General features: G+C 39.5%; 1 protein-coding gene across 1 annotated transcript in view; it reads left to right on the top strand.

The window, feature by feature from the left end:
* The window catches only part of grin2ca (glutamate receptor, ionotropic, N-methyl D-aspartate 2Ca), a 94,654-nt gene that overhangs the window by 43,880 nt on the left and 25,043 nt on the right, over positions 1–25,731 (top strand). Inside the window, exons 3-4 of the mRNA XM_072694474.1 lie at positions 5,181–5,779; positions 12,158–12,272. Coding sequence (XP_072550575.1) covers positions 5,181–5,779; positions 12,158–12,272 — 714 coding nt within the window. The remainder of the gene's footprint in view (positions 1–5,180; positions 5,780–12,157; positions 12,273–25,731) is intronic.

Raw genomic sequence — 25,731 nt, 5'->3', positions numbered from 1 at the left:
AAATAGGACTGGGTTATGCAGTGGTGCGCAGTCCTCATGAGAGGTCTTGTGCACACTCCACCAAAGTTATATAGTACAAAAGCTATTATTTTGAAGTAAAATTGCTACATATTGTTGCTTTAATAAGCTGCTGTACCATGTTATTCACTGTACATATATATAAACCTTGGGAACTTTCGACATTTCAAAAAATCAACAGTAAAGTCAAGGCCAGTTGTCATAGAAATTGTTGCCGACAAGTTTATGACATGACATGAATAATACATTACTCCCTTACAGATATTATTTGAATCTTGATTTTATTGGGTTTTTTTTGGCTGGGGGTGCAGGCAGCCTATTGAATGTGCAGTTGAGTGCGAAACCCATGTTCCTAATGTCTGCTGAGCACTTGGATCTGATAATGCATTGAATCATTTCTTAAATAATTATTCTAGGTTCCATTTTGGGGTGGGCGATATGACAATATTTGATCGTATCGTGATAAATTGCATTATTCTTATACACATTATGCTTTTCTAAGCATATCAAGGATATCATCAGTGCTTAAAGGACACTGATTCTGCACGTTTCCCTACAAACAGTGTCATTAATCTGGTTAAACTGGATGAAGTGCAACACTGAATACATTTCCTCAGCATGGGAGAGTATTTGAAGAGTATTTAAAAATCAGTTGCTACTGTTGCATTTTGTTTACAGTCACATGTATCACAATACAAAATGGTTTATCATTACATTTTCCAAGCATAAACCAGAATCTGTGAAAGGAAATGTACCATTCAGTTGTTTTTAATGTATTTTGATCAGTTTTTTTTTTTTTTAAACAGACACTTATTAAATATTGAGCTAGCTGCAACCCCCCTGTCTATTCCACCTCCAGTGCACTATGATCCCATGAACTGAATAATTTCCTAAAGAATCATAATTAAATCAAATCATTATGAGGTGATTTACCCCTCTAGCCACTACGATAATAAGTTTTATATATTAAGGAGGAGTCTGAGAAACAAGCCCATAGCCTATGAAAGACTATAATAATAATCAGTGTATAACAGTATGTACAAACCTGGCAAGTATGTGATTTTACTGCTGTTTCAATGGTGATTGCTCACTGAGACTACAGTAGTTAAGAGAGAAGCAGAGGCAAGGAGGGATGAAGGAATGGTACATCTGTGCTTTGTGCTATCTCTTCAGTATTCACCATGACCGGCCTGCAGCAGATAGTGACTCTTCTGATTCCGAAAGAGGTCAGAAGTGATTTGTCTTTGCATTTCCTATTATCTCTGAGTGCTGGCCTATTCCGATTGAGTTTTCCCCACACTCAGTGAGTCTGGCCATCCTGAAGAGTTCGTCCTAGAAAGCTGTGATTAAAGGAAATAAAAGGTCAGCCGCAAGACCTTCACAGATTAAGCTTAAGTGTCCCTAGCTCTGACCTTAGAACCCCTGACAAACAACCAAGTATGGTTTCTATTTTACATATGCCAAACAAATGACTTGCTTTAAAAGCAGTTGCGAAAAAGCTAAGGTTTTAGAGGATGACGCCACATGAAGCTCCTCCATTCTTTCATCAAATATTTTCATTTTGAATGAAGATTTCAGACCCCATCACCTCCCCCTCAGAAGGTGTCCAGGACTTCAGCCTAATTTCTCAGAGACGTCTCATCTCATAGTCATATGTCTTAGCTCACATTACAACCATATATTGAAAGTGTGGTTTTAACTTGCGTACAATATATGACCATTCAATAATCAAATGTAGCAATTCTCTGGCTCTTCAGTGTTGCAGCTGTTTTGAAATCACTCTTCCACCAAGATACTGTAGTTAAAGTCATAATGTCATATAATGGCAACAAATAGCTAAACCTTAATTCTCATTCAGCATTTACGTAACATTAGAATGCAAAGTAAATGATAACAGAATTCTTTCCTTGTGAGAAACAAGCCCTTCCCAACATGTCAAGTCTACAATCAAGAGATGTTTTCATTCATTTAAATATAGATTAGTTTGAATATGGATAAGGAAAGAAGGGTTCATGATCCAAAGCATACCATATCATCTGTCAAACATGGTGAATGCACTGTTGTGGCATGGGATTCTATAGCTGCCAATGAAACTGGGTTTGCGGGAATTTGTTTGCATCAGATTACATCAGATTCTTTATTGATGCCAGACGAACATTGTTTCCACAAGATTTATACAGGGGCCTCTTAGACCTTGTCTTGCATTCAATCCTGATGGTGTTGCCATCCAGTGGGAAGGCCCATGGCTCTCACCCATTCCATCCGTGACATAGGAAATGCAGCCGCGTTTATGTAACTGATAAGGTGTATATAGGAAAGATTTGCACATTTAGAAATATGATAAAATTAAATAATTAACCAAGTTGTGGTACTGTTAAAACTATGTAAGTATATACATTTCTTACACACCTCATTGTTTGACTGACACACTTATAGGCCTTTGGAAATATAAACTAATTCTAAACATGTTCAACCTTACTGCCACTGTTGCAAAAAAAAACAGCCTATAATTGAAGAACACACACTTTATACACCTGTTTACATGGGTTTAAACTTACATACACTCTATGGTCAAAAGTATTGGGAGACCTGCTCATTCATGGTATCTTCAGAAATCAAGGATATTAAAAAAAGAGTTTATACTGCTTTTGTTGGAGTGACTTTCTCTACTGTCCAGATAAGGTTTTCTAATAGATTTTGGAGCATCGCTGTGTTGATTTGCCTCCACCCCACCTCACCCGCAACTCTCCAACCCATCTTAAAAGTATTGGATTGAACACCATCATTCCAGAGAATACAGTTCTACTGCTTCACAGCTCAAAGCCAATTCCATGGCATTAGGCAAGTTGCCAATGAGTTCAGCAATGAGTGCAACTTATAGTATCTGAATAAATGTATTAGAAAGGGTGTCCACTGACATTTGAAAATGTAGTGCATGGTTCTAAATATTTAATATATAAACACTTTAAATAAATCACAGAACATACATCACTGTTCTACATCACAGCAAGTCTTCTAGAAATTATTTATTAATGTACTGATGTTGAACAACTCATTATATATTAATGGCAGAGTGTGATACATTTGTGCACCAGTTGTAAATGTGAATATTAACATGAACTAGTACATTAAGAGTCATTGAAAAACATCTGGACATGTTCAAATTCATTTTCAAGGCAACAAAACTGCCATCTGCCACTATAAAACACTGTAATAGAGCTCTGTCAGAAATTCTCGCTTGTTGACTCACTTAAGAGTCAGATTAAGGAGTCTGATAGTGCTGACAAGCAAAAACTCCATATTCTTTATACACTTGACACTGTGTCAAACTAGCAGCACTTCTCAAAAAGGATTTATTGGGGCACCATCAGTGGCAGGAGTCTGAGAGAGCACAATTGGCCTTGCTCTCTCCAGGTGGGTAGATGGCTCTCTCTCCCTTTATCACTCTTAAAAGGATGCTGGCCAGCACAGGCGTCCGTTAGCTGTTGTGGTGCTTGGGGGCGGAGCTGGTTGGAGCTGGTTGGCTTTCCTCCTGGGGTGATGGCTGGCTTAGCTTGTGTCAGAGGAGACATGTGTTTTGTCCTTACCCTCCTAGTGTTGGGGGAATTGTTAGTCCTAGGAGGAGCTACAAACAAGAGTAAATTGGCAGTACCAAATTCCACATTGGGGAGGAAAACAGAAAAATTGGACAAACAAAAAGCATTGAAATAATAAAATGTATCTGAACACTGTCACAGATACACTCCAATATCTTGCTCCTTGCTCCTCTAATTCATCCTTTGAACATTTTATATTTAGGACAAAGATCACTTAGCGAGAAAAGCTTTTGTGATTTTTAGAGCATTGAAAGGGGTCAATGCATACCGGGTGGAATAAACCAGAAGGTCTCTCATTTCCACTTTCATCAGCTGACTTAGCCTACTTTCAGAATGCGCCAGAAGTTTCTGTGAAGGACACGAGACCGTGACAGTGAAATAGCATTTTGGGAAAGACTTCTGAGCACTGTGAACATGCTGACATGGTGGTGGAGGTCTGAGTGAAACCTCCAGCCAAAAGCAGGACCTGAGTTCCCCAGGCCACAGCTGATTTCCAAAACAATCATATGTGGTTCATGAAATCATATGGTCACAACATGTCACCCAATGTCTGACGTTTAACTGAAATATGGGAATAGTTAATGTCTTGTCAGATAGGCCAACGGTCAATATCATGCTCAACAAGCAAACAGGGTTTAGGGAGTAAATTTTAATAGGTTGGACGTTTATGAAGCTATAAAAGGCTAATTATAGAGTCCAGTAATTGAGATTAAGCACATCACTAATTGTGCACTACACAGCAAAATCACATTTTGGTAAGGGAATACTTAAATCTTAAATGTAGTCAATATGCACTATATGGCCAAAGATTTGTGCACAACTGCTAATCCAACGTTTCTTTCAAAATCAAGTGTATTAGAAAGAGGTTTTTATGTTGGGGGACTTTATACCCCTCTAGTCGACACTGGCTATTTTGCATGGTGCCCTTAGGTTCATGTTCTCCAAACACTGCTGCTCCAGAGTGTCCAATTTTATAGGAGTGCTTTTCCATAGAGATTAAACAAGCTGTTTGTGTGCATTTAAACATGTCAGCTACAGGTATACTTTAATGCAGCTGAATAAAAAGGCAGTGTGAAGTGTAGCGTGGTGTGTTAACCCAGCCTATAAAGGTCCTGAGCCCAGGCAACACTGTGCCAGGGTCCAGCACCATTATTAATCTTAGTAATTCAGTTCATTTATATCATATCATATCATATCATCATGTGTTCATTTGTTATATTTTGTTTGACTTTTGTTGCCTTAAGTCTCTCCCACATGATGAGGTATATAGTGTATTGTTTAAAAAATGGTATTGGATCGGTATTGGATACACAAGCCAAGTATCAGTATTGTATTCAAATGAAAAAAGAGTAATATCGGTGCACCCCTAATATTAATGTGGTAGCAGCAGCTACATTTAATGTTTGACTATATAGAGACACATGATACTGATGGTAGACAACATCTGAGCAACCTGTTCTACACAACTTAACACTGCCTAAGGTTTTGACCACTATAGATTGGATTGCAATTATCAATGGTTTAATTCAACCCTTATTAACGTCACACTCACTCACTCCTCTTCAGGGTGACGGCTCCACCTTCCTGCAGCTGGGTTCTTCCATCGAGCAGCAGATCAATGGCATGTTCAAGGTGATGGAGGAGTACAACTGGGACAGCTTTGTGGTGGTGACCAGCCAGTATCCTGGCTACGAGGCCTTTGTGGACTACATCCGCTCTTTCACTGACACATCCTACTTCCTGTGGGAGCTGCAGGATGTCTTGACCTTTGACATGTCGGCAGACGGCATGAACGACCTCCGCGCTCGCCGGTTGCTGCAGCAGATCGACGCTCAGGTGCTGCTGGTGTACTGCTCCCACGACGAAGCCCAGTACCTCTTCTCCATGGCCAAGGAGGTGGGCCTGCTGGGTCCTGGTTACATCTGGATCATCCCCAGCTTGGCAGTGGGGAACCCCAACATCCCCCCGCCAGACAGCTTTCCCGTAGGGCTTATTAGCATCATCACTGATCGTTGGAAGATGAGTCTGAGGAACAGGGTGAGGGATGGAGTGGCCATCGTGGTGAAAGCGGTGGAGAGCTTCCGCAAGCAGAAAGGCTTTATTCCTGATGGACACACAGATTGCCAGACTCCACTGCGACCAGACACCAACGACACGCTCTTCAAGTGAGTATTGGAATGGGGAAAATAGACAGAGGATTTTGTATACATTGCAGTAGGGTTGGGTATCATTATGACGTAGTCATCAGTAGTACTACTTTCATCAGCGACACTTAATAAATCAGATAGGGAAGAACAGGGTGCCGACTACAGTTTTCAGTTTAGTCAACATTATATTTGTAGTCTCACACTGTACTGATTTACACTAGTAAATGAGCTGCAGTTTGTTGGCTGTAAAATGTCATTGGGTGTTTTCAACATCCCCTATCATATGATCCCCAGACAGAAAGGCTTTTGACAGTGTAGTGCTGAGCCTTTGTTAGTATTTAAACTTCTGATCTTCCCACTGCAGTCTGCTGTGCCGCTTCAGAGCTGTGAAATTACACTACATAAAAACACTGTTCTGGGTAAATGTACATTTCCATTCTTTCTTGGACACATAAATGTACACGGTTCCACAGTTATGCACTGTGAAAAGTATAAACTTCTTGAGGAACCTGTAGAGGAACCTTAAGGTTTTTAGAAGGAAAAAGTTACGTGAAGGTTCTTCAAAGCACCTTAAGAGGTTTAAAATGAAGACACTCTCAAGGAATTTATATATAATTTATACTTAACAGTATATAGTTGCCTTATTTGTTTACAGTGTATAGTGTACACAACTTGTAGCAGTCTGATAAAAACTCCTCCTCTCTGTGGTAAAGAACAAATTAGCTATATCCCACGTTTCACTAATCACTTCACTAATGTATTCTGATGAAGATATTTTATGTATTTAGCTTAAAAGGTTGGCTGGTTCCAAATGACAATCATATTAAACTAATTGTGCAATCATCATTTTACCAGACTTGTCAGCACTAACCCCTCATTCTGTTAAAATGAACCCTTCCTACAGGGTTAGTTGTAATGTTCATCATTTTCAGCTGAATTGTTTATTAATGGATAATTAGAAAACGTCTTATGTTTTCTATAAAAGCAGAGCTACACAGGGTGCGTATGTGTTCATATCCTTCATGTTTTAATAGAATGCCTTTTGAAATTATTTAGCAAAAAACAAAAAGTGTTCTGACACACTGATAAAAAGAGATGTAACAGCATGACTAGGTAAATGTAAGCCTTTCATTTGTAGCCAAAACTTAACAATATATAGAAGTAATAAACAGGGGCCTGATCATGTTGCCTTTAAAAGAACTATAAATAACAGACAGTATTGGTTTTAGTTCAGATCAATCATTATTAATTCTCTGAAGTCCTTGAAGTCCTTTACTTTACCTTTATCATTACTCTTATTGGTTCTTTTTTTTACTATTTTGACAGATCTAATAATATAAGCATAGCTAAACTGTTTGAATTCATTAGAAGGCTAATTTACTTTTAGACTAGCAAACTAGTGAGCCTTCATATTTACAGCCATGAGCATCTTCATCATCATCATCATTATCATCTTAACTACACCATATGGGTAAAAGTATTGGGAAACCTGCAACTGGTCCTGTTTTTGTTGTAGAAGGAAAGGGAAGGAGGAAGAGAATGGGAAGGGGAGGTAGAAAAGAGAGAAGGAAGGGAGGGAAAGAGAGGAGAAAAAAGAAAGAGAGCTAAAGAAAGAAAGAAAGAAAGAAAGAAAGAAAGAAAGAAAGAAAGAAAGAAATGCAAATGAGGGAGACAGAGAGAGAGAGAGAGAGAGAGAGAGAGAGAGAGAGAGAGAGAGAGGGGGAGGGAAGGGAGGAATAGAGAAAAGGAGAGGGGAAAGAAGAGAGGAAGGGAAGTAGGAAGAGAGAGAAAAGGAGAAACATTGGGAGAGAGAGAGATGGGGAAAAAGAAAGAGAGAGAGAGAATCAGGGGGAGAGAGGGGGAGATAAAGTGGGGCAGCTAGATAGAAGCCATAAATTTGGGCTATAAATTTCATTTTCTCCAGACAGTGGAACCATTTACTCTGGACTTTATCTGGGAATTTACTAGTTCTCATTCAGAGTCAGGGATCAGTCCACATTCTCCCATCACAGAGGAGCGAAACATGTACAGGCTTTAAACTAAACTGATAGAGCTGCTGATAGAGAGAGCCAAAGGTTGTAGCACACACTCTGTTCTGAAAGCCACCATGCTGTGTGTATCACACCCAGCTTTAGGCACAGGGATCAGAGGCAGAAATATAGAATGATAAGATGTGCCCTGTCATGCCAGCGCAGCCTGGAAGAGCAATCTGGCGCCATCTGTGGCAGGGAACACCGAGCAAATCCTATTTGGTCTGAATATTTTTTAATCAGCCAAAGGGAAGCTGAGAACAGAAGACTGAGCGAAATGGAGAATCTGGCACAAGTCAAGGTCACAGAAATACTGAAACAGTGGGTAGAGTGTGTGTGTGTGTGTGTGTGTATGAAGGGTTCTGCATTTGCTTTAGGATCTCTACATATTTAAACTAATAATATTTAAAGTATAAGTCAGTGGGATTATATTAATATAATATACTAATATCCTCTATTATTCCACATGAAAAGTGACACAAGTTCAGTTTCAACATTGCTTTATTGCAGTGTTGCCAATGTAGCAATTTTGACGCTAGCTTTAGCGACATTTCAGACCTTTCTAAAGAGTTCTTTAAAAAAAAAAAGATTACAGGCAAATCTGGCAACTGTTTGTACAAACCTTAGCTACTTCCTATAGAAGAGATTTGCCAGAACTGCGAGAGGCACGGGACTTGGAGCTCTCCTCGGCTCCAGGAGGCAGAGCAGCACATAGAGGTCAATGAGCTGTGCATGTGGCAACAAACAGTGTTGCCAAGGTCCAGTCACTAATCTGCCGTTTCCTCCTCCTTTAGGTTTAGGTCTTTTGAAATACGCACATAGTCTGTTTGGTTAAGATGTAAAGAACTGATAGCATCTGATACTAGGCAGCTTGTAAATCGGATGCGATGACATGACAAATATGGAAATTAGGGCATAGCAACTTTCCATTTATTGGGCAGAGGAAGCATGAGAGGTGATCTTTAACTCACGTTTCTGTAATGTCAGGTTCACTCTACACGATTTTTGAGCAGCTGACTATTGTTGGAGGTCGCTGACACTTTACAATTTTACTGTGACAAGGTTAAACAAGGCCTTTACATTATTTGCTTACATGATCTTTAAAATAAGTGCCACATTACTTGGCTGCTTTTTTGGCACAGGGAGCTCCACAATAAAGCCACTGAGAGTAAACCAAGCTTCTCTTAGCAACCTTACTAGAACAACAGAATATGCTAATGTGCACACTTTCACGTTCACATCAGTGGAGGCACGCAGCCTGTAAAATGTGCTTATTAAGGTGGCTTAATGTAGGTTGTACTCAGAGACAAAACAATTGGTTCATAGCTGTTGTAATATTTGCTGTTAGGCTACACTTTCCATACAGTATCTCACAGTCTTTGGTCGTCTTCAGTATAATAGTCTATTATAGTCTAATAGTCTATTTAATTAACCTTTTTGACCCTTGCAGTCATGTATTTTACCATTTGCTTTGTTGTATGTATGCTTCTCAGTCAGTCTGTAAGGTTATAGAGACATAGTAACCCCTCCAGTAATTAGTTTTGGTTTGCTAAGTATAATTACATAAGTATATATGCCATTACAAAATCAATGCCATAATTACATCACCTAGTACTTTTAACAGAGACATTCATCAAAAAAAAAAAACATAGCGTAGAATCCATGCTTCAGGCTGCATTTCTCTGCTTGTTTGAGCTGAAAGTAAGAAATCATTATTATTAATGTTTAATTAAACTTGTGTTGTCTCCAGTGCCAGGTATTAATATTGAGCTGTTAGTCTTTGTATAAAGTATCTAATACTGGAGCTTTTCTCCGCTGTTCTGTGTTATAATGTAGAGCATGAAGATATAATCCCATCACTTTCACCCTCACCAACAGGCAGCGGGCTGAATCACGTGTAATTAAGTCTGGTATTAATGAGTTGCTGATTTAGTCGTTTCACCTGTTAATGAGATTACAGCAGATTACCAGATTACACAGGCTTTGCATACAGATGACACACAACCATGTTCACATTACCCAGGGGGCTCTCATTGCTGCTGGGATCAGTGTGTTCGTGGATACTGAGGTGAAAAGTCACAAGAGGATAGGCTGTCCAGTGTGCACCAGCATCTGAATCTCTATCTGTTTCTGCTGTGAGATTCTGAGTAGCAGAGCACATGAGCATCTTTTTGTCCCTCCAGTGAAATTTAAATCAGTACTATTGGAAAGCAAATACCTTCATCATAAAGCTGGGTAATATAATGTTTCATTATCATTATCAATAGTTACTCATTTCCTATCATTTCCTGTCTTAAATTTTGGCACAGGGAGGTCCACTGACAGTAAACCAGGCTTGCAGCAACTCCAAATGTTGAACTATTTACATTTACATTTAAGGCATTTAGCAGACGCTCTTATCCAGAGCGACTTACAAAAGTGCTTTGCTATTTACTTAAGAATAACCTCAGCTAGTTTGAATAGACTAATAATTCAAATATACCTCTAAGTTAAGACACTACTAAACACAAGTCAGTAAGGAGAGCATTCTACTATTCACCCAAGTATTTTCTGAAGAGGTGGGTCTTCAGTCTGCGTTTGAAGACAGCGAGCGACTCGGCCGTTCGGACACCAAGGGGAAGCTCGTTCTACCACTTTGGTGCCAGGACAGAAAAAAGCCTGGATGCTTGTCTTCTGTGGATTTTGAGGGATGGCGGGTCGAGCCGAGCCATACTTGAAGCTCGAAGGGCTCTTGGTGCAGATCGGCTTTTGACCATTGCCATTGAATCTCATGCGGGCAACAGCTACAGGAAGCCAGTGAAAAGAACGCAACAGTGGAGTGACATGGCTGAATTTAGGAACATTGAAGGCGACCCGTGCCGCTGCATTCTGGATAAATTGCAGGGGTCTGATCGGGGTCTGACCTTAACTTTTACATCAAGTAATTGTTTAGGTTCAGTGAATGACCCACTTTTACAGTGTAAGAAAACTAACTTTGCGAATTTTGGGCGACACAGTCTCCTCATGCTCTAAGAGGCTTTGCTCGAACTCACTTCATTTTTTACTTTCAATAATTTTACGATAATTTAATGAAGTGCTCAGCATTATCACCTCTAATCTGCAAGTCTGTGAAAGAGAAAGCAAGAATGGGCAAGTTCAAGCACCTTGGGGGCTCACATCCCGCAGGATCTGTCATGGTCTTGCCACATCAACTCCCTGGTGAAGAAGGCCCGTCAGCGTCTGTACCACCTCTGACTGCCCTCCAAGGTGCTGCAGAACTTCTACTCCTGCACTGTCGAAAGCATCCTGACGATGAACGAACATCACAGCCTGGTTCGGGAACAGCACCAAAGCAGGACAGACGGGCTCTCCAGAGGGTGGTGTGTTCAGCTGAGCGCATCATTCGGACCGAGCTCCCTGACCTGCAGACCATCTACAGCAAGCGGTGCTGGACCAAGGCCAGGAGGATGGTAAAGGACCTCAGTCATCCAGCCATGGACTGTTCTCCCTGTTTGCGATCAGGGAAGTGCTTTCGCTCTCTGAGGCAAACACAGAGAGGATGAGAAGACGTTTCTTTGCACAAGCTCTTTGGACTCTCAACCAGTACACCCCTCCACCCAATTCACACATACACAGGACTTTTTTATTGAACATATTACTTATTATTATTATAATTACTACTTCCAGCTCATTGCACAACACTATGTTGTACATGCACTTTGCACTTTCCATTGGACTCATCTCTAATTTGTACTTTTTTTTTTGTATTTAGTGTAAAAGTAGTGTTGATGCTGTTACTTATAGTCTTATGCTATGTTAGTGTTATTATACTATCCTGCAGTGGACTGCTAAGTGTACTGTAAATGTATCTATGTAACTATGTGACAAATAAAACTTTGAACTTGACTGTAGTCCCACTGGGACGCTCTGGAAATATGCAAAAACTGCGTGATCCCTCTTTCAACCTACATTCTTGTCAAAGGTGTACCAAACTTATTACTCTGTTACTACAGGGACGTCTGTACAAACTGGCGGGGCTGTTCTTTGGTAATAACACTTTCGGCCCACCAGTGAGACATAGGCTGTTTAGGGGGTTAAAGAACTATATGCAATAGTTATTCCATCATTGAGGTTTAATGATTCTATATAAAGTGTGGATGAATGTCAGAAACAGATCTCCAGTCCTGTGGATGTTCTTGTAATGTGAACGTTAAAGTTAAGCCCATTAGTCATTTCATAGCCGTGCTCCATCATAACCCATTTTAATGGGTCTAAACTAGTATAGTCAATAGTCTAAATGCTTTAGTGAAGCTTGGTAAAGAACCTAAATTGGCATGCGTTTAGCAAACCTTCACTAAGATCTCATTGTCCATGTTCCTTTACACAGACACATGTTGAACGTGACATGGGAGCACACAGACTTCTCCTTCAACAGTGATGGATATCTGGTGAACCCATCCATGATAATCATCACGCTGGACCGTGAGAGGCAATGGGACAAGGTGAGCTTCAGAAGACTTTCATATACCTAAAAGAAAATGTCATATTTAGGCTTCAGTCCATGCCATCAAGGAGATGTACTGTGGTTTAGGAAAAGTCCTAGCAGACTGAGGTTTGCAGCTGTTGCAGACTGAGGTTTGGTTCCATGGCTGGGCAAGCAAAGCATGCTACACTAAAAAGAGTTATTGAGCAAGACTTCTAATATTGCATTCACTGCATAACATGATTGTAAGACAACTGGCTCTGTATAAGAGCATCTGTCAGGTGCTGTAAATGTAAATGCTGTGTGTGTTTGCTATATTGACACTCAATAACAGTACAGTCTTTATTTACACTCCAATATAGTGAGTGAATTTGCTAGATTTGTGTTTTACTTCACTTGACGTTTGCTTATCCCCACTCTTGGTCTCAAGGATATGATCATATTATTTATGTATAATATGTAAAGGTGTAACATTTCAAATATAACTTTGCTCTCCACTGAGACCAGAGTGATGTCACTTATGATTTATTACCATTGCCATATGTAGAGATGGACTAATTGCCTTTGTGTTGTGTTCTGATACTCACTGTACTGGGCTGAGTGATGTACTGTATCTGGTTAGTGGTCCTAAAAGCCATTACTCTGCTTCGTCCATGTAGCATGTTAGTTTTACACATTTACCAAGTAGCTTAGCTGAGTTTCAGTCAGATACGATAAAAAAGTCTAGACTAATGACAAATTCCTAATGGCATGTGCAGGGAAAGCCAACATGTGATTTCTACAGCTGTGAATGAGGTCTGTATTTCTGTCTATCTAGCTATCAGTGCATGTAATGTAGCAGAACTGGTGCATCATGTGTGCAATGCTTGTTATGTCACATCAGACCCAGGGCAAAAGCGGTTTCTATTATTCTTGCAATGGAATACAATCCACAGATGTATTTATTGTCTGTGTATTGTTTGAATAAACAGTGTGAAAGACTACACTGATTATTATAGGAGCGGTGGCACGTTTGCTGCATCACATATCACTAGCAAGAACATAAGCTGAAAATACAGTAAATCTTGGATATAAACCAAAAACCATTTCCCATATCTAAGGTTTGTGTGGCATTACAGAAGGATACTTGTTAAATATGTAGATAAGCTCTGCAACCAATCAGCCAATCACCAGGAGCACACAGATGACTTCGGTGGTAGTCATCTGGTCATAGCAATTTGACTCTTGTCAATATCGCTCAGGTCTTCATTCCTGCCCATTTCTCCTTACATGACCGATGATGGTCTAAGAAAAACTGGGTTGGACAGAGTGTTGGGTGCCCAAGGTTCACTGATGCACATCGGACGGAAGGCTATCCCATCTGGACTGAACTGACAGAAGGACTACTGGGGTGAAGTCACAGAAATTTTTATAAGGGTTATGGTTGGGTTGTGTCACAACGCAGATTGCATCACACCATGCAGCATATGGGACTGTGTAGCCGTCGACCCATGCTAACCCCTGCCTATATAGTGGACATGCAAGCACTGGAACAAGACCTTGGGGCAATGGAAGAAGGTTGCCTTGTCTGGTGAATCCTGTTTTACATCACATGGGGGTCGGGTAAACTGTTTTTCTGGGAGATATGCCAGAACAATAAGTCTGATCTGTGGTGGCTCCACCTCGCAACTTGCAGGACTTATAAGATCTACTGCTAAAGCTTAGGTGCCACCTTCAGAGATCTTCGGAGTAATCTTTTCTGAGTGGAATGTAAAGGACCAACAGCATATTAGGCAGGTGGTTGAATGTTTTGATGCTTTGAACTAAATACCCGTGAATGAATTGCAGTGGGCAACCCTCAGAATGCTCTGGGCTTCCAGAGTAGGCCTAATGATTTCTGGGCATTAGCTTAACCAGATTTCAGTCAGTTGCTTTACATGGAAAACAGCAGCAGTAGGTCTGTGCAAAAGCCCTTTACTGAAAGAGTCACTGTTAAACTGGTGTACAAGTAAAGTGTCATATATGCAGCTTATTCAGATGTTAACCCCTGGTTTGGAATGAACTCAGCCCATAATATCAGCTCCACTTACCATATAGGAGCACTTTGTAGTTCTACAATTACAGACTGTAGTCCATTGGTTTCTCTGCATACTCTGTTAGCTTCATTTTACCCTGTTCTTCTATGGTCAGAACCCCACGAGACCACGACAGAGCAGGTATTAGTTGGGTGGTGGATCATTCTCAGCACTGCAGTGACACTGACATGGTGGTGGTGTGTTAGTGTGTGTTGTACTGGTTCGAATGGACTACGAGACTTCTAGTGGATTACTAGAATCCCACAGGGTTGAAATAGAAGAAATTAACATTATTGTAGACACACTCCCCCTCCCCCCCTCCTCATTTACTTGACAGAGTTTTGACATTTATGCCCCAAACCCAATTTCACAGTTTGCCACTGATATACTGCATGCCAGTATGCTGTCCATATTGCGCTGACTTAGTCCATGTCCGTGCTAGTGGCTAAGAGTTAGCTCCTCACAAACACAGCCTTGAGCTGTATGTAAGTAATTATTAATCTATTGATGTTTTCCTTAAGGTTGGCCCCTATTTATTTTAGCTGTGGTTTATTCCATTTGAAGGTTGGGTTGTGTAATTGGCAGGTTGTGGATGTGGAGCAGAGTTAAATCAGGTCTGTGAGGTGTCGATATGGAGGACAGCCTCTGTGGTGCTGTGAAGTGGGGGAGGGAAGGCACCATGAAATATAGAACAAAGCCCTCAAATGAGGGATGTGCCATAATGATTTGAATACATGGGGCAAAGCTTGACACACGGCGGATCATATCTCACCCACAAACCATTCTAGTTACTGCCCAAACAATATAGACTCATCGGAGCACTATATGGTCATGCACTTTTAAAACTCAGTCTCAGTCTTATTATTATTATTATTATTATTGGAATTGAACATGGATGTCAATTAGTCTGAACATAGAACATGTTTGTCATTTATTATCACTGACATCTGAATGCATATTTAAATTAGGCAGCTTTAAACTGTACTAGATGATAATATGGTAAACCAGTCTTACACTTTACTTTGCAGAATCTGCACATATATGACATTTGGCTGATGCGCTTATCCAGACATAAATTTAATACATCATCCCCATCAATTCTTTTTTTTGGTTTAGCAGGAAATTAAGCTTTATGCTAAGCTTCCATAGGAGCAGCAGTGACAATCGTTTTCTGCTTATCCTCTTATGTAGGGCCTACAGGTTGCCATTCCATACGATCTTTTAGAACTTCTTGTTCCTTTGAATGAAAAATGTATGTCTATATCTGTGGTTCAATTATTTCCCACACTTTCTTAATGTACTGTTATTTTAAAATAACTATTATGTAGAAGATTCGTCTGGTGTTCACATGATTCTGTCATTTTTCATACAGGTGAAACTGTCAGCAGTAAAGCATTGTTTTATTACAAGCAAACACTTCAAGACCATCCCTCTCACAAAGTCACTGATAAAAGCGAAGGCGTCTCAGCTGTGATTTATACGCCATGAGCAAATCTATCCAACAAAATCTATTATTTTGGGGTTGGAGTCACATCTTTCACCCGCCTCAAACAGCCATCAAGTTGTTTGCTGTCACTTTGTCATTGATAACTCTGGTCTTTTCCTGTCACCTGTGAAGACTGACTCACAGTGACAATAAGTGACAACCCCCAGCACTCCATCAATCCCTGTGTAACTCTTTTGGGAATACTCCAGAGTTCTCCTAATCTGTGTAGCTGATTACCACAGACGGTACATTTGGCCTCTTTCCTTGTACTTGGAAATCTGATGCCTAAATGCTCCGCACACTGCTGATCACACTGCTGAACACACTGCTGTACATTTTATTGCACAATGACTGTTTCTTTGCTTCATTTCACATGGAACTGGAAAAGACATAAAATGTGGCATTTACAAAGGTTAATGCACAGTTATTTCTTATGCTATATATATATATATATATATATATATATATATATATATATATATATATATATTATTTCTCATATTATATATATATATATTATATAAGCAAGGGTGTCCAAACCTTTGCATATGGCAGTATAATAGAATTCAGTTGCTAAATTCTGTTAGCATTGGTACATGTAAATCTGGGTAATTTGCCCTCCTGAGGAAAGCTAGTGGAAATAGTTCTGCCTCATTGCTGCAATACCACAAAACCATACAAGTGCCCTAGTATAGAAGGTGCATGTGTAACTGTACATTCCTCTGCATAAGTAAATAATGAGATGTTTGTACATGGACGTGACATGCTGTAAACCCTGAACACTGTTGCCTCTTTGTTAAGAAGAAAACCCAGCACAACCAGAAGTATTATGTAACAGCCCTGAGCCATTCTATTCATAACCCCGAAAATTAACATACAACCAGCTCACTAGCGAAAGTCAAGGCCTATATTGGGCCTATAACATGGGCAAATACATTACACATTTCTGGAGAATACGCTTGTTTTGCTACTTGTTGTCAGTTTTCTTTACACAATCATAACCCAAAATGGTCATCAGTAACACTGTACAACAACACATAACCATCAGACTCTACAAGAAAAACAGGTTTCTACTCAAACCTTGGATCATGACCCAAATAGCAATGCCCAGAAAATGGTAACCGATCGGGTAGCTGTGCTTAGCTAACAAGTCTCAGGGGTGCACCACTCAAAAAAGCGCCACTCGGGAAAGCACTGCAGGTAACTGCACTAGGCTAAACTCTAACTCTAGTCCAACAGCTTTGGCTCTCTATTCTCTCACCACACCGAGAGGACAGCAACACTGTCCACTATGTACCACAGGACATAGAATGTGCATGTTACAGTGATAACAGTACAGCTACGCTATGCTATGCTTTGTGGCTTCTATGGGAGCCATCGTGTTGCCTTACTGTAAACCAGCCAGTCAGTGCAGAGCCCATTGAATATTTACAAGCCCATTATAAAAGAAAAAGCAGCTTGTTTAGTTCTGGGGCAAACTAACAGGGTTGTAAATAAACGTATAAAGCTATATCTGAGCGTTGATACTAATTCTATGTCAAAGAACAACTTAAAATACAAGATACATTCTTTCTGTGGCACCCCTAAGCAATGTGAAACTTATGTTAAGTTGGCTAAGGCATTTTGTCATTCCTGTCTCATCCTGAGACCTCCATTCAAGTAGTCTTGAATTCAAATCACACAGCCATATATTCTTAATGCCTAATGAGCTACTATCAGTGTGTGTTCAGTCATTATTTAGGTACTATAGTTACAGAGGAGACTGACAAAGACAGGCCACTGATATTGTGTTGTGTGTAGTCGGTGTCATGCCCATATTATGAAGTCCTAAGGCCTAAGCTTCATTTCTGTAAGACTGAAACAGACAGATTAGAGTGAGGGGGGAATATTGGGCCTCATTCATGAAAGAATTTTCTTAAATTTGTTCTTGAGGAAAGTCCTAAGAAAAAGTCTATATGATGTGTTTTCTGCAGAATTGTTCAGCAATGCTCTCATAATGATATGGTCATTGTCAACTGAACAAATCCAAATTATGATATCAAAATCTTCATAAAAACTGTTGAGATTAAGAAGAAAATTAGTCTGATGGTGAATAAGGCCCAAATCTGGTCAATTTTGCTACACGTAAGCTAACACTTCCGCGAACAGCAAGCTTTGTCAAGTGAAGTTGGTAGTTGACAGTTGTATGTTTGGCTGGAATGGAGAACAGTTTTTGTTGCTGGTGTTAAAGTTCAGTACTTGCCTGATGTTCATGCAGTGTCATTTCAGTGGGCTTCTAGCATGTTAAAATGATTGTAGCAATACTTACATTTCGAGTCATTGAGAACTTCACATTAAGACATTCACCAATGTTTTCTTTTTTGCCATTTGTTCAATTTACGAGAATAATGGGATCTATCATTATAAGAGCAGAGCTGTGAAGAATTCTGTGTGTTCTTTTTTTTTGGCTTTTTCTAAGAAGGATTTTTTAAAATATGGGCACATGGACAGGACAGGACAGGTCACAAACATATCGGGTTGGGATCATTTTTGTTGACCACAAGACGTTATTGTGACAGTTTTTGAAAATCCTTAACATCGTCTGCAGGCGCGCTGCTCCAAAGAACCCTTTTTGGAGCAGAGAGAGCCGGCCAGCACACACTGATGTACTTTGAGTTCCTCACTGCAAGTTCTAAAGCATTTTTACGTTTAGGAAAATGAACTCCAGCCTCGGCTGGCGATCTCTATGGCAGATCCATGAGCATCTCAGTTTTCATTCCTGCCGTGTCGCTTGGGGCAGAGTCCATTCTCTGGACTCATTGTCTCTGGCTCACTTGAGAGATGTACAGCTCTCTGTATCTTCCTGGCACATCTATCTCTCTGTGTGCCGGCCTACCCAGCGACTCCTCACTCCGCACTCTCCTCCCGCTGCAGAGGGAATTTATTAGGCAGGTAAATCACCGGATAACTCTTTTCAAAAGCGGTCTGGCTGACAGCTGACGATGACTCGTTTTTCATAACTGCGTCAGCATCGTCTCTCAATGACACCTCTTTTCCAAAAAGATGGCAAAGCAACCTCAGGCACACGGAGCGAATATTAAACAGAGAGAGACAGACGGATGAGAGTGGAAGAAGGAGAATGAGCGTAAGACGGAAAGGCTGGTCCCATTTCACGCCTTCCGTTTTGATTTAAGGCTGTAAAAAGCAGCACATGTCTTAATCTGCATCTCTCTCTCCGAGAACTGGAACACTGACAAGACAGAAAGGGCCCTTTGATTTATGAAACAGTGAAACTGTTTTTATTTAAAGTATTAAAATAATTCATATACACATATGTATGAGCACATCTATAGATCGAATTCTATATTTGCAAAGTTGTTGTGTTGCTCGGTGACCTGAACCTACTGTTAACAAACTATGTTGTTTAGTTATCATTTTTTTATAGCTTATTTTTATTATTATCTATTAATGTTATCATATTTTGTTGGATAATAAGAGTAATACATCATTTAAGGCTGGGCATTACAGTGGTTTTAGGATGGGCTGAGTTATGATTTGGCTTAATCACATTCACACAAATGCATTTATTCTACCTCTATAGTTATATCAACTGGACAAAAGGTTTGTAATTTCAGTTTTTCTTGTAGGTTTATTTATTTGTACTACTAATTGTGAACTTGCCCAATTTGCTCATTTCTGAGACTTAGGAGAGCTTAAACCCCCAAAGAAATCATATAGTATAATCCAAAGGTGTTATTACAAACTTCTGTTACCACAGAATAACCCCACCAGTTTATACAAAAGTCCCTGTAATACACCTTGGAGTGTTCAGGGGTTAAAGCAGTAAGGCCTACCGTCCACACAAAACACTGGAAACAGAGCTATTCAAAAACACTCTCCAAGGTGTTGTCGTGTGGACAGGGACAACAGTTTTAGAAAAATGCTGATACTGGGGCTCGAAATGGTCCAGTGGACTCAAGATGCCTCCATAGTGTGCTGTTGGTCAGCACCAGGCATCTGTTGTATCAGAGTTGGAGAGTCTCGCTTTTCTTTGATCGCGCAGGCTGCCTAATGATTCTGCATCTGCAGCAGTTCAAAAAAGAGGCAGTGATTGGCTTCACCTATGTCATAGGAGACATGTGCTAGTCTTCACCCTCCTAGTGATAGCAGATTTCAGATGAAGGGGGATTGGGTTATTGGCCTTTTTAATTGAGTAGAAAATGAAAAAAAATTGTCGTTGTCACAATGCTTGTATGTTTCTGGCTGAATCTCAAACATCTGCTTACTCCCTATAAAACGAACTACATCTAGATTTCAAATGTTTTGACATATGAATAAATGTAAATGCTGTTCTATTACAAATATATATAAGGCTGTATTTAGACTCAGAATCCGTAATGTCAGGCCTAAGACATTATTTCTTTGTCAATTGGCCAGTCCTTTCATACAGCAGGGGTCAAAACACAGGTAGTCAGAGTCAAAGTAGGCCTACTCATACAACCTGAGAAAAAAAACTCAAAAAAATTGCAAAACACAAAAGACAGACTTTGCAATAAGCACAGGAGCAATTGGCATTAAATAAACAAGCATAACTAGAAATAGATGAAACTAATTCTTCTATAAAATAAATTTACATAACTTACAAGTCAAAATATACATTTTAAAAACAAGGTTGTATGTGCACCACACTTTTGGTTACCTTTAGGTAGCAATGTTCTATTTCTTAAGGTTTTTGTCTTTCAAATGCTCATTCCATTGGGACTCAGATATAAATGGCTTATTTCTAGGCATTTTTCTGTCTATTAATAGTTATGACAATGTGTTTGATCTTCTGAAATTCTGAAATGTTGAAAAGAAGCGGCTGAACAACCTTGAAAAAAGGCCAAAGTCAAAAAAAGTCTGTCAGTATAATTACAAGGCCTAAGGTTAAATCTTGTTACAGTTTAATGATGATAGCTCAAAAAAGCCTCTTTTTTAAAGAAGTAAAACAAGTATGGCTGCAAGGGGCAATCATCAAGGCACTGTAAGCAAGCAGCTCTCCATTTAACATTACAGACAGAAGACGATGGATCATTTTAAAAATGCCACCTGGTTTGAATGATATTTGATCAGGGAACTAGAAATGTAATCTGTCTAACGGCTACTCAAATGTGAAACCGACCTTACCATTAGGGAAAGGGGAAAGATTGTCACATACATGCTTCATCTATAGGCATAACGGCCACAGACAGAGTCTGCGATATGTTTTGCCAGACTGCTTGAGAATATACTCTGAGATGCCCATCATCTGACAGCTCCCTAATAATGCACAGCATCAACAACTGAACAGCGCCACTTGGGGAAATGGAGGGTAAACTCCTTTACCACAAGGTTCTGGTAACCCTACGACTTACGTGGATCTTACTCTTACTCCTCTCCTAAAAAGGCTGGGGAATCTGAGGATAAAAGCATTTGGTACAAGTCACAGCTCAAGCTGTACACTATATGTCCAAATGTTTATGGACACTCCTTCTAACGAATGCTACTTTAAGTTGCACCCATTGCTGACATAGATGCACATAAATGCGCACACACACAGCTTGTCTAGTACCTGTAGAGAAGTACTGCCAATAGAATAGGACTCCCTGGAGCAATAAAGATGAATCTATTGGCACCATGTCTAATGCCAGACATGGGCTAGATGGGTATAAAACCTCCCAGCATTGAGCTCTCTGGAATGATAGTGCCAATACTTTTAGGATGAACTGAGGAGTCGGGGATGAGGTGGGGTGGTGATCATCCAACATCCTGACCTCAATAATGCTCTTCTCGCTGAATGCGATCAAAGGCTTCAACTTTTCCTGCTGAACGTGTTTTCACAGTAAAATAAAATTTGTGGATGAATGGACAGACAGACAGGCAGACATACAGAGTGATTGCTATAAGATCTTTAATCACTGCCAGATGGATGGAGAGTTTAGTTTCTAGAAGGAGAAAAAAATTGCACGGACAAAAGATTCGCTCAATAACGGCCTTCTGATATGTACTCTAAGGGCGACAAACTCAATTACCGTTTTCTCCAACATGACAAATCCCACTGCCTTTGTGAGAAAACATTGCTTTCAACTTTCAAACATCCATGTTTGCAACTGTTGTCAAGCGAAAAATACCAGACTGCCACACTCCACAGGAGCCGTCCGAATCCTCTTTGTTTGTTGATTACAAAAATTCCCCAAAGCAAAAACCAGTTTAGAGAAGCGACGCCATAAACAAACTTCAGCCGTCGTCATTTTCCTATTCTTAAAGCATGACGCCGGCTATGCGTATTGCAGATAAGCACTGCATGTTGCTTGTGAAGGCTTTTTGATAGTGCTGCCCTGCAGGCGACCTTAGCAGCTTAATTCTGCCAGCAGCACGGCCGCTAACAAGCCACAGGGCGCAGATCTGTTTCATCTGAGCGCATTCGGATGAGATTTAGGCTCCTGAGCTCTTAGACAAGGCCCATAAGCTGCTCTGAGCTAAACAAGCAGATAAATCAATACAGAAGAAATCTCAGGGCAGTTAGATCTTTTTGTTGTTGTTGTGCAGAAAGTGCTGTTTGAGTTATTTCCTGTTCCACCGGTGATTATCACATCAGACCATTCAAACGTGACAGCACGGTGTGCCATTCATAACATATGCATAAGCACTGAATAACATTGGAGCGCTTGAAACGTCAAGCCTGAAACATCAAATAATTTCCAGGAATTGCCTTGAAATGAAAAGAGTGTTTATTTCTTTATACCTTCTAAGAAATTATTTAAAAGAAAATAATCAAAACCACATAACATAATTCACAGAGTTGCCTTTAAATTTGTAACTTTGTTAAATTTGTAAAAAAAAAAAAAAACGTTAAAAAAAAAAGAATTATATAAAACTTTGTATTTTTCTGGTGCATGCAGTGCAAAGATAACCCACCAGATCTGATTTTTTTTTACTTATGTTTAATATTAATTAATTATTTATATATTTTTTATTTTATATGTTAATTATTATTATGTATATAGTAATTCATATTTTTACATTTCATAATAACTATTCATTATTTATATAGTAGCTTAAGTCGCTTTAAACAGTTAAAAAGCAATGCTTGACTGATTATCAGTAGCCTAAGTCAATATTCTTTGCCATCAGCGCCTGACGTCTGAGAGAGCACAATTGGCCGTGCTCTCTCCTCTCATCACTCTTGAAGCGATGCTGGCCTCCACAGGCATCTGTTGGCTGGTGTGGCGGAGCTGATGACCCGGACTCTTACTTCTGAGCGTGTCAGCTGCCCCGCAAAGCCGCATCGGCAACAATTTGTAAAGAGACAGTGGCTGTGATGTTTGTTAAGTCCGTACCCTTCTAGTGTCAGGAGCACTGCTAGCGCTAGGAGGAGTTCATTGGTAGCACCAAATTGGAAGAAAAAGGGGAGCTGAGTCTGACCTGGATGGTAGTCTTACCGCCTTCTACCCCACATCAGCATTCATATTGAATGAGGGGGATTGTTCCAGGGATCTGGCCTTGGTCGTTAAAGCCTGTGCATGTAGCCACAAATGGACGTAATGACTGGTGTTTTTGTGGGTGATAGGTGGAAGGGAAAACATAGCGTGATATTACTACAAAATACATTTTTCCTTTCTCTTTGTCCAAGGCTATGTTGCCACACATCAGAAGTCATTAAGAGAATAGTAAACAAAATGACCAAGGACATAAACTAACTTACTTTACATTTTTAGGTTGAGTTTAAGTATGTTTAAAGTACACTGGTTTTGAACTCAAGCAGAAATTAAATAAAGGACTTCTACTTTGACTCTTTTACTGAGGGTCAAATGATACTTTTACTTAAGTACAGTATTTTTGTTCTGTACACATAATTATAGCTTTAGAAAAATAAAAATGACAAAATCTCAAACAAGCAAAAGTGTTATATTCACTCTGTTACAAGAATGTAATTAAAACTGATGGATAATCAAATGATAATTCTTTTAGTTTTACTCCAATTTACAGTATTTTACTTTTACTCCAATATACAGTTTCCAGTAACCTTTTTACTTGGTAACATTTTGTACTTGAAAAAACAAAAAGATTCCACTGCAGTTCTCTTAAGTTACTTATCCATGTAAAAAAATGATGTATTGAATATTACGTCATTTACTTATAAACTTTAAATACATCCAAGATGATTTAGTATTGTAGTTTAATTTAAGTAGAAGTTAAAAGCAAACACTAGTATTCAGAAATGGTCCTTAGTAGGGATCCACTGATCTGTCTTTTTCAGTTCCGATACCGATACAGATACACAAACTTCGCATATCGGTCGATACCCAATACCGATCAAATACCATTGTTGAATTAATAAACCGTATACCTCACCATGTGGGAGAGACTTAAGACATCAGGATTGACTTAAACATTACTTTACTAACTTTGTAAAACAAAATATAACAAATTAACACATAGCTATAAATGTACTAAATTGCTATTTCTTTGTCACTAAAATAAACAATGGTTCAGGACCTTGACACAGCATTCAAATTCAAAATAAAAAAGTCAAACTTCTTAAAATATATGGAAATAAATCAAATGTATCAGACAAAACTGAAAAGGAGAAGCTTCACTTTGTCAAACATACAATCAGTAATCAATCTTATTTTGAAATATTTAGCCTAATTCATATTAAAATTAGCTGAACCTGAGAATAAGTAAGTAACCTGGTCAAATATACAAGCACTAATCAAAAATTGCAAACATGTAAACATTTACTGCAGTCTCACACCAACAAATTAAAGTGAAAGGATCGGTTCCATGGATCAGCCTAATTATCCGATACCCGATCCAGCTAATATGCAGCTAATCTTGCTAATACCGGGACCAATATCTGATCCTAATATCGGATCAGTGCATCTCTAGTCCTTAGTTGTGAGGTGGGGTCTCTGTAGATGGCATCAAGGTGTCTAAACTTTAGGTCCCCATGACCCTGTTGTCGGTTCACTGGTTGTTCTTTCCATGGAAGGCAAAACTCCATAAGACCATGCAGTCTATTGCAGTCTATGGCCCTTGTCAAAGTGGCTCAGATCCTTCTGCTTGCCCATTTTTCCTACTTTTAACACACCACCTTCAAAAATGGGCTTTTCACCTGCTGCCTAATATATCCCACCCTCTGACAGACACCACTGTAGATGCAGATAATAATTGTATTTTTGTCAGTGGGGCTAATGTTATTGCTGCACGGTGTAAGCTATTCAGTAATACGGACTTACCACTTTTCTACACACATTATTAAGTACCTATGAATATATGTATGAATATATGACGTGCCTATTCAGACAGCCTTGTAGACAGGGGGTTAAAATTGAATTCCAAAAACTTCTGCTGCCTTCAATGTTTCAAAGGATTTGGATAATACAGACATTCTTGCTTGGAAGATTTGTCTCTGGCTAATTAGTTTCCTTCTCTAGGCTTTTATTGCATGTTTTCCCTGGCTAGTGGTCTACATATTGATGAAAACATTATGCCAATCAATGTATGCTATTATGTCCTTGAACAAGCACAGGAAAATATAATGAATACAATTATACAAAAAGATCACTCCATTAGCCACAAAGTCACATATCTGCAAGCAGAACCCCGTCATTGTGTCCCAGAATAAAGTTTACAGTAGATTTTCTTGTTATCCATAAATTATTCAAACACTTGTAATCTAAATATGTTTAACTTTGTTAATGATACCAGGGTGTTTAGTGTTTGCCCTGACAAGTGCTTAAGAACATGTGGCATCATTATTTTGAAAGTCAACAACAGCTAATGTGCAGCACTCTTTATCTCCTGACTCTTATGTTCTGACAAGGATCTACTGAAAAAAAAACATCCATTCATTTGCCATGTCACCACAACAAAAAGGAAATTAACCGTAGAGGCTTAATTCTGCATGATGCATACGAAATGGCCAAAGAGTAAAC

This window comes from Salminus brasiliensis, chromosome 12, assembly GCF_030463535.1.
Source record: "Salminus brasiliensis chromosome 12, fSalBra1.hap2, whole genome shotgun sequence".
NCBI lineage: Eukaryota > Metazoa > Chordata > Actinopteri > Characiformes > Bryconidae > Salminus > Salminus brasiliensis.
Note: the sequence above shows the minus strand (reverse complement) of the source record. Positions and strands in the feature narration are given on the sequence as shown.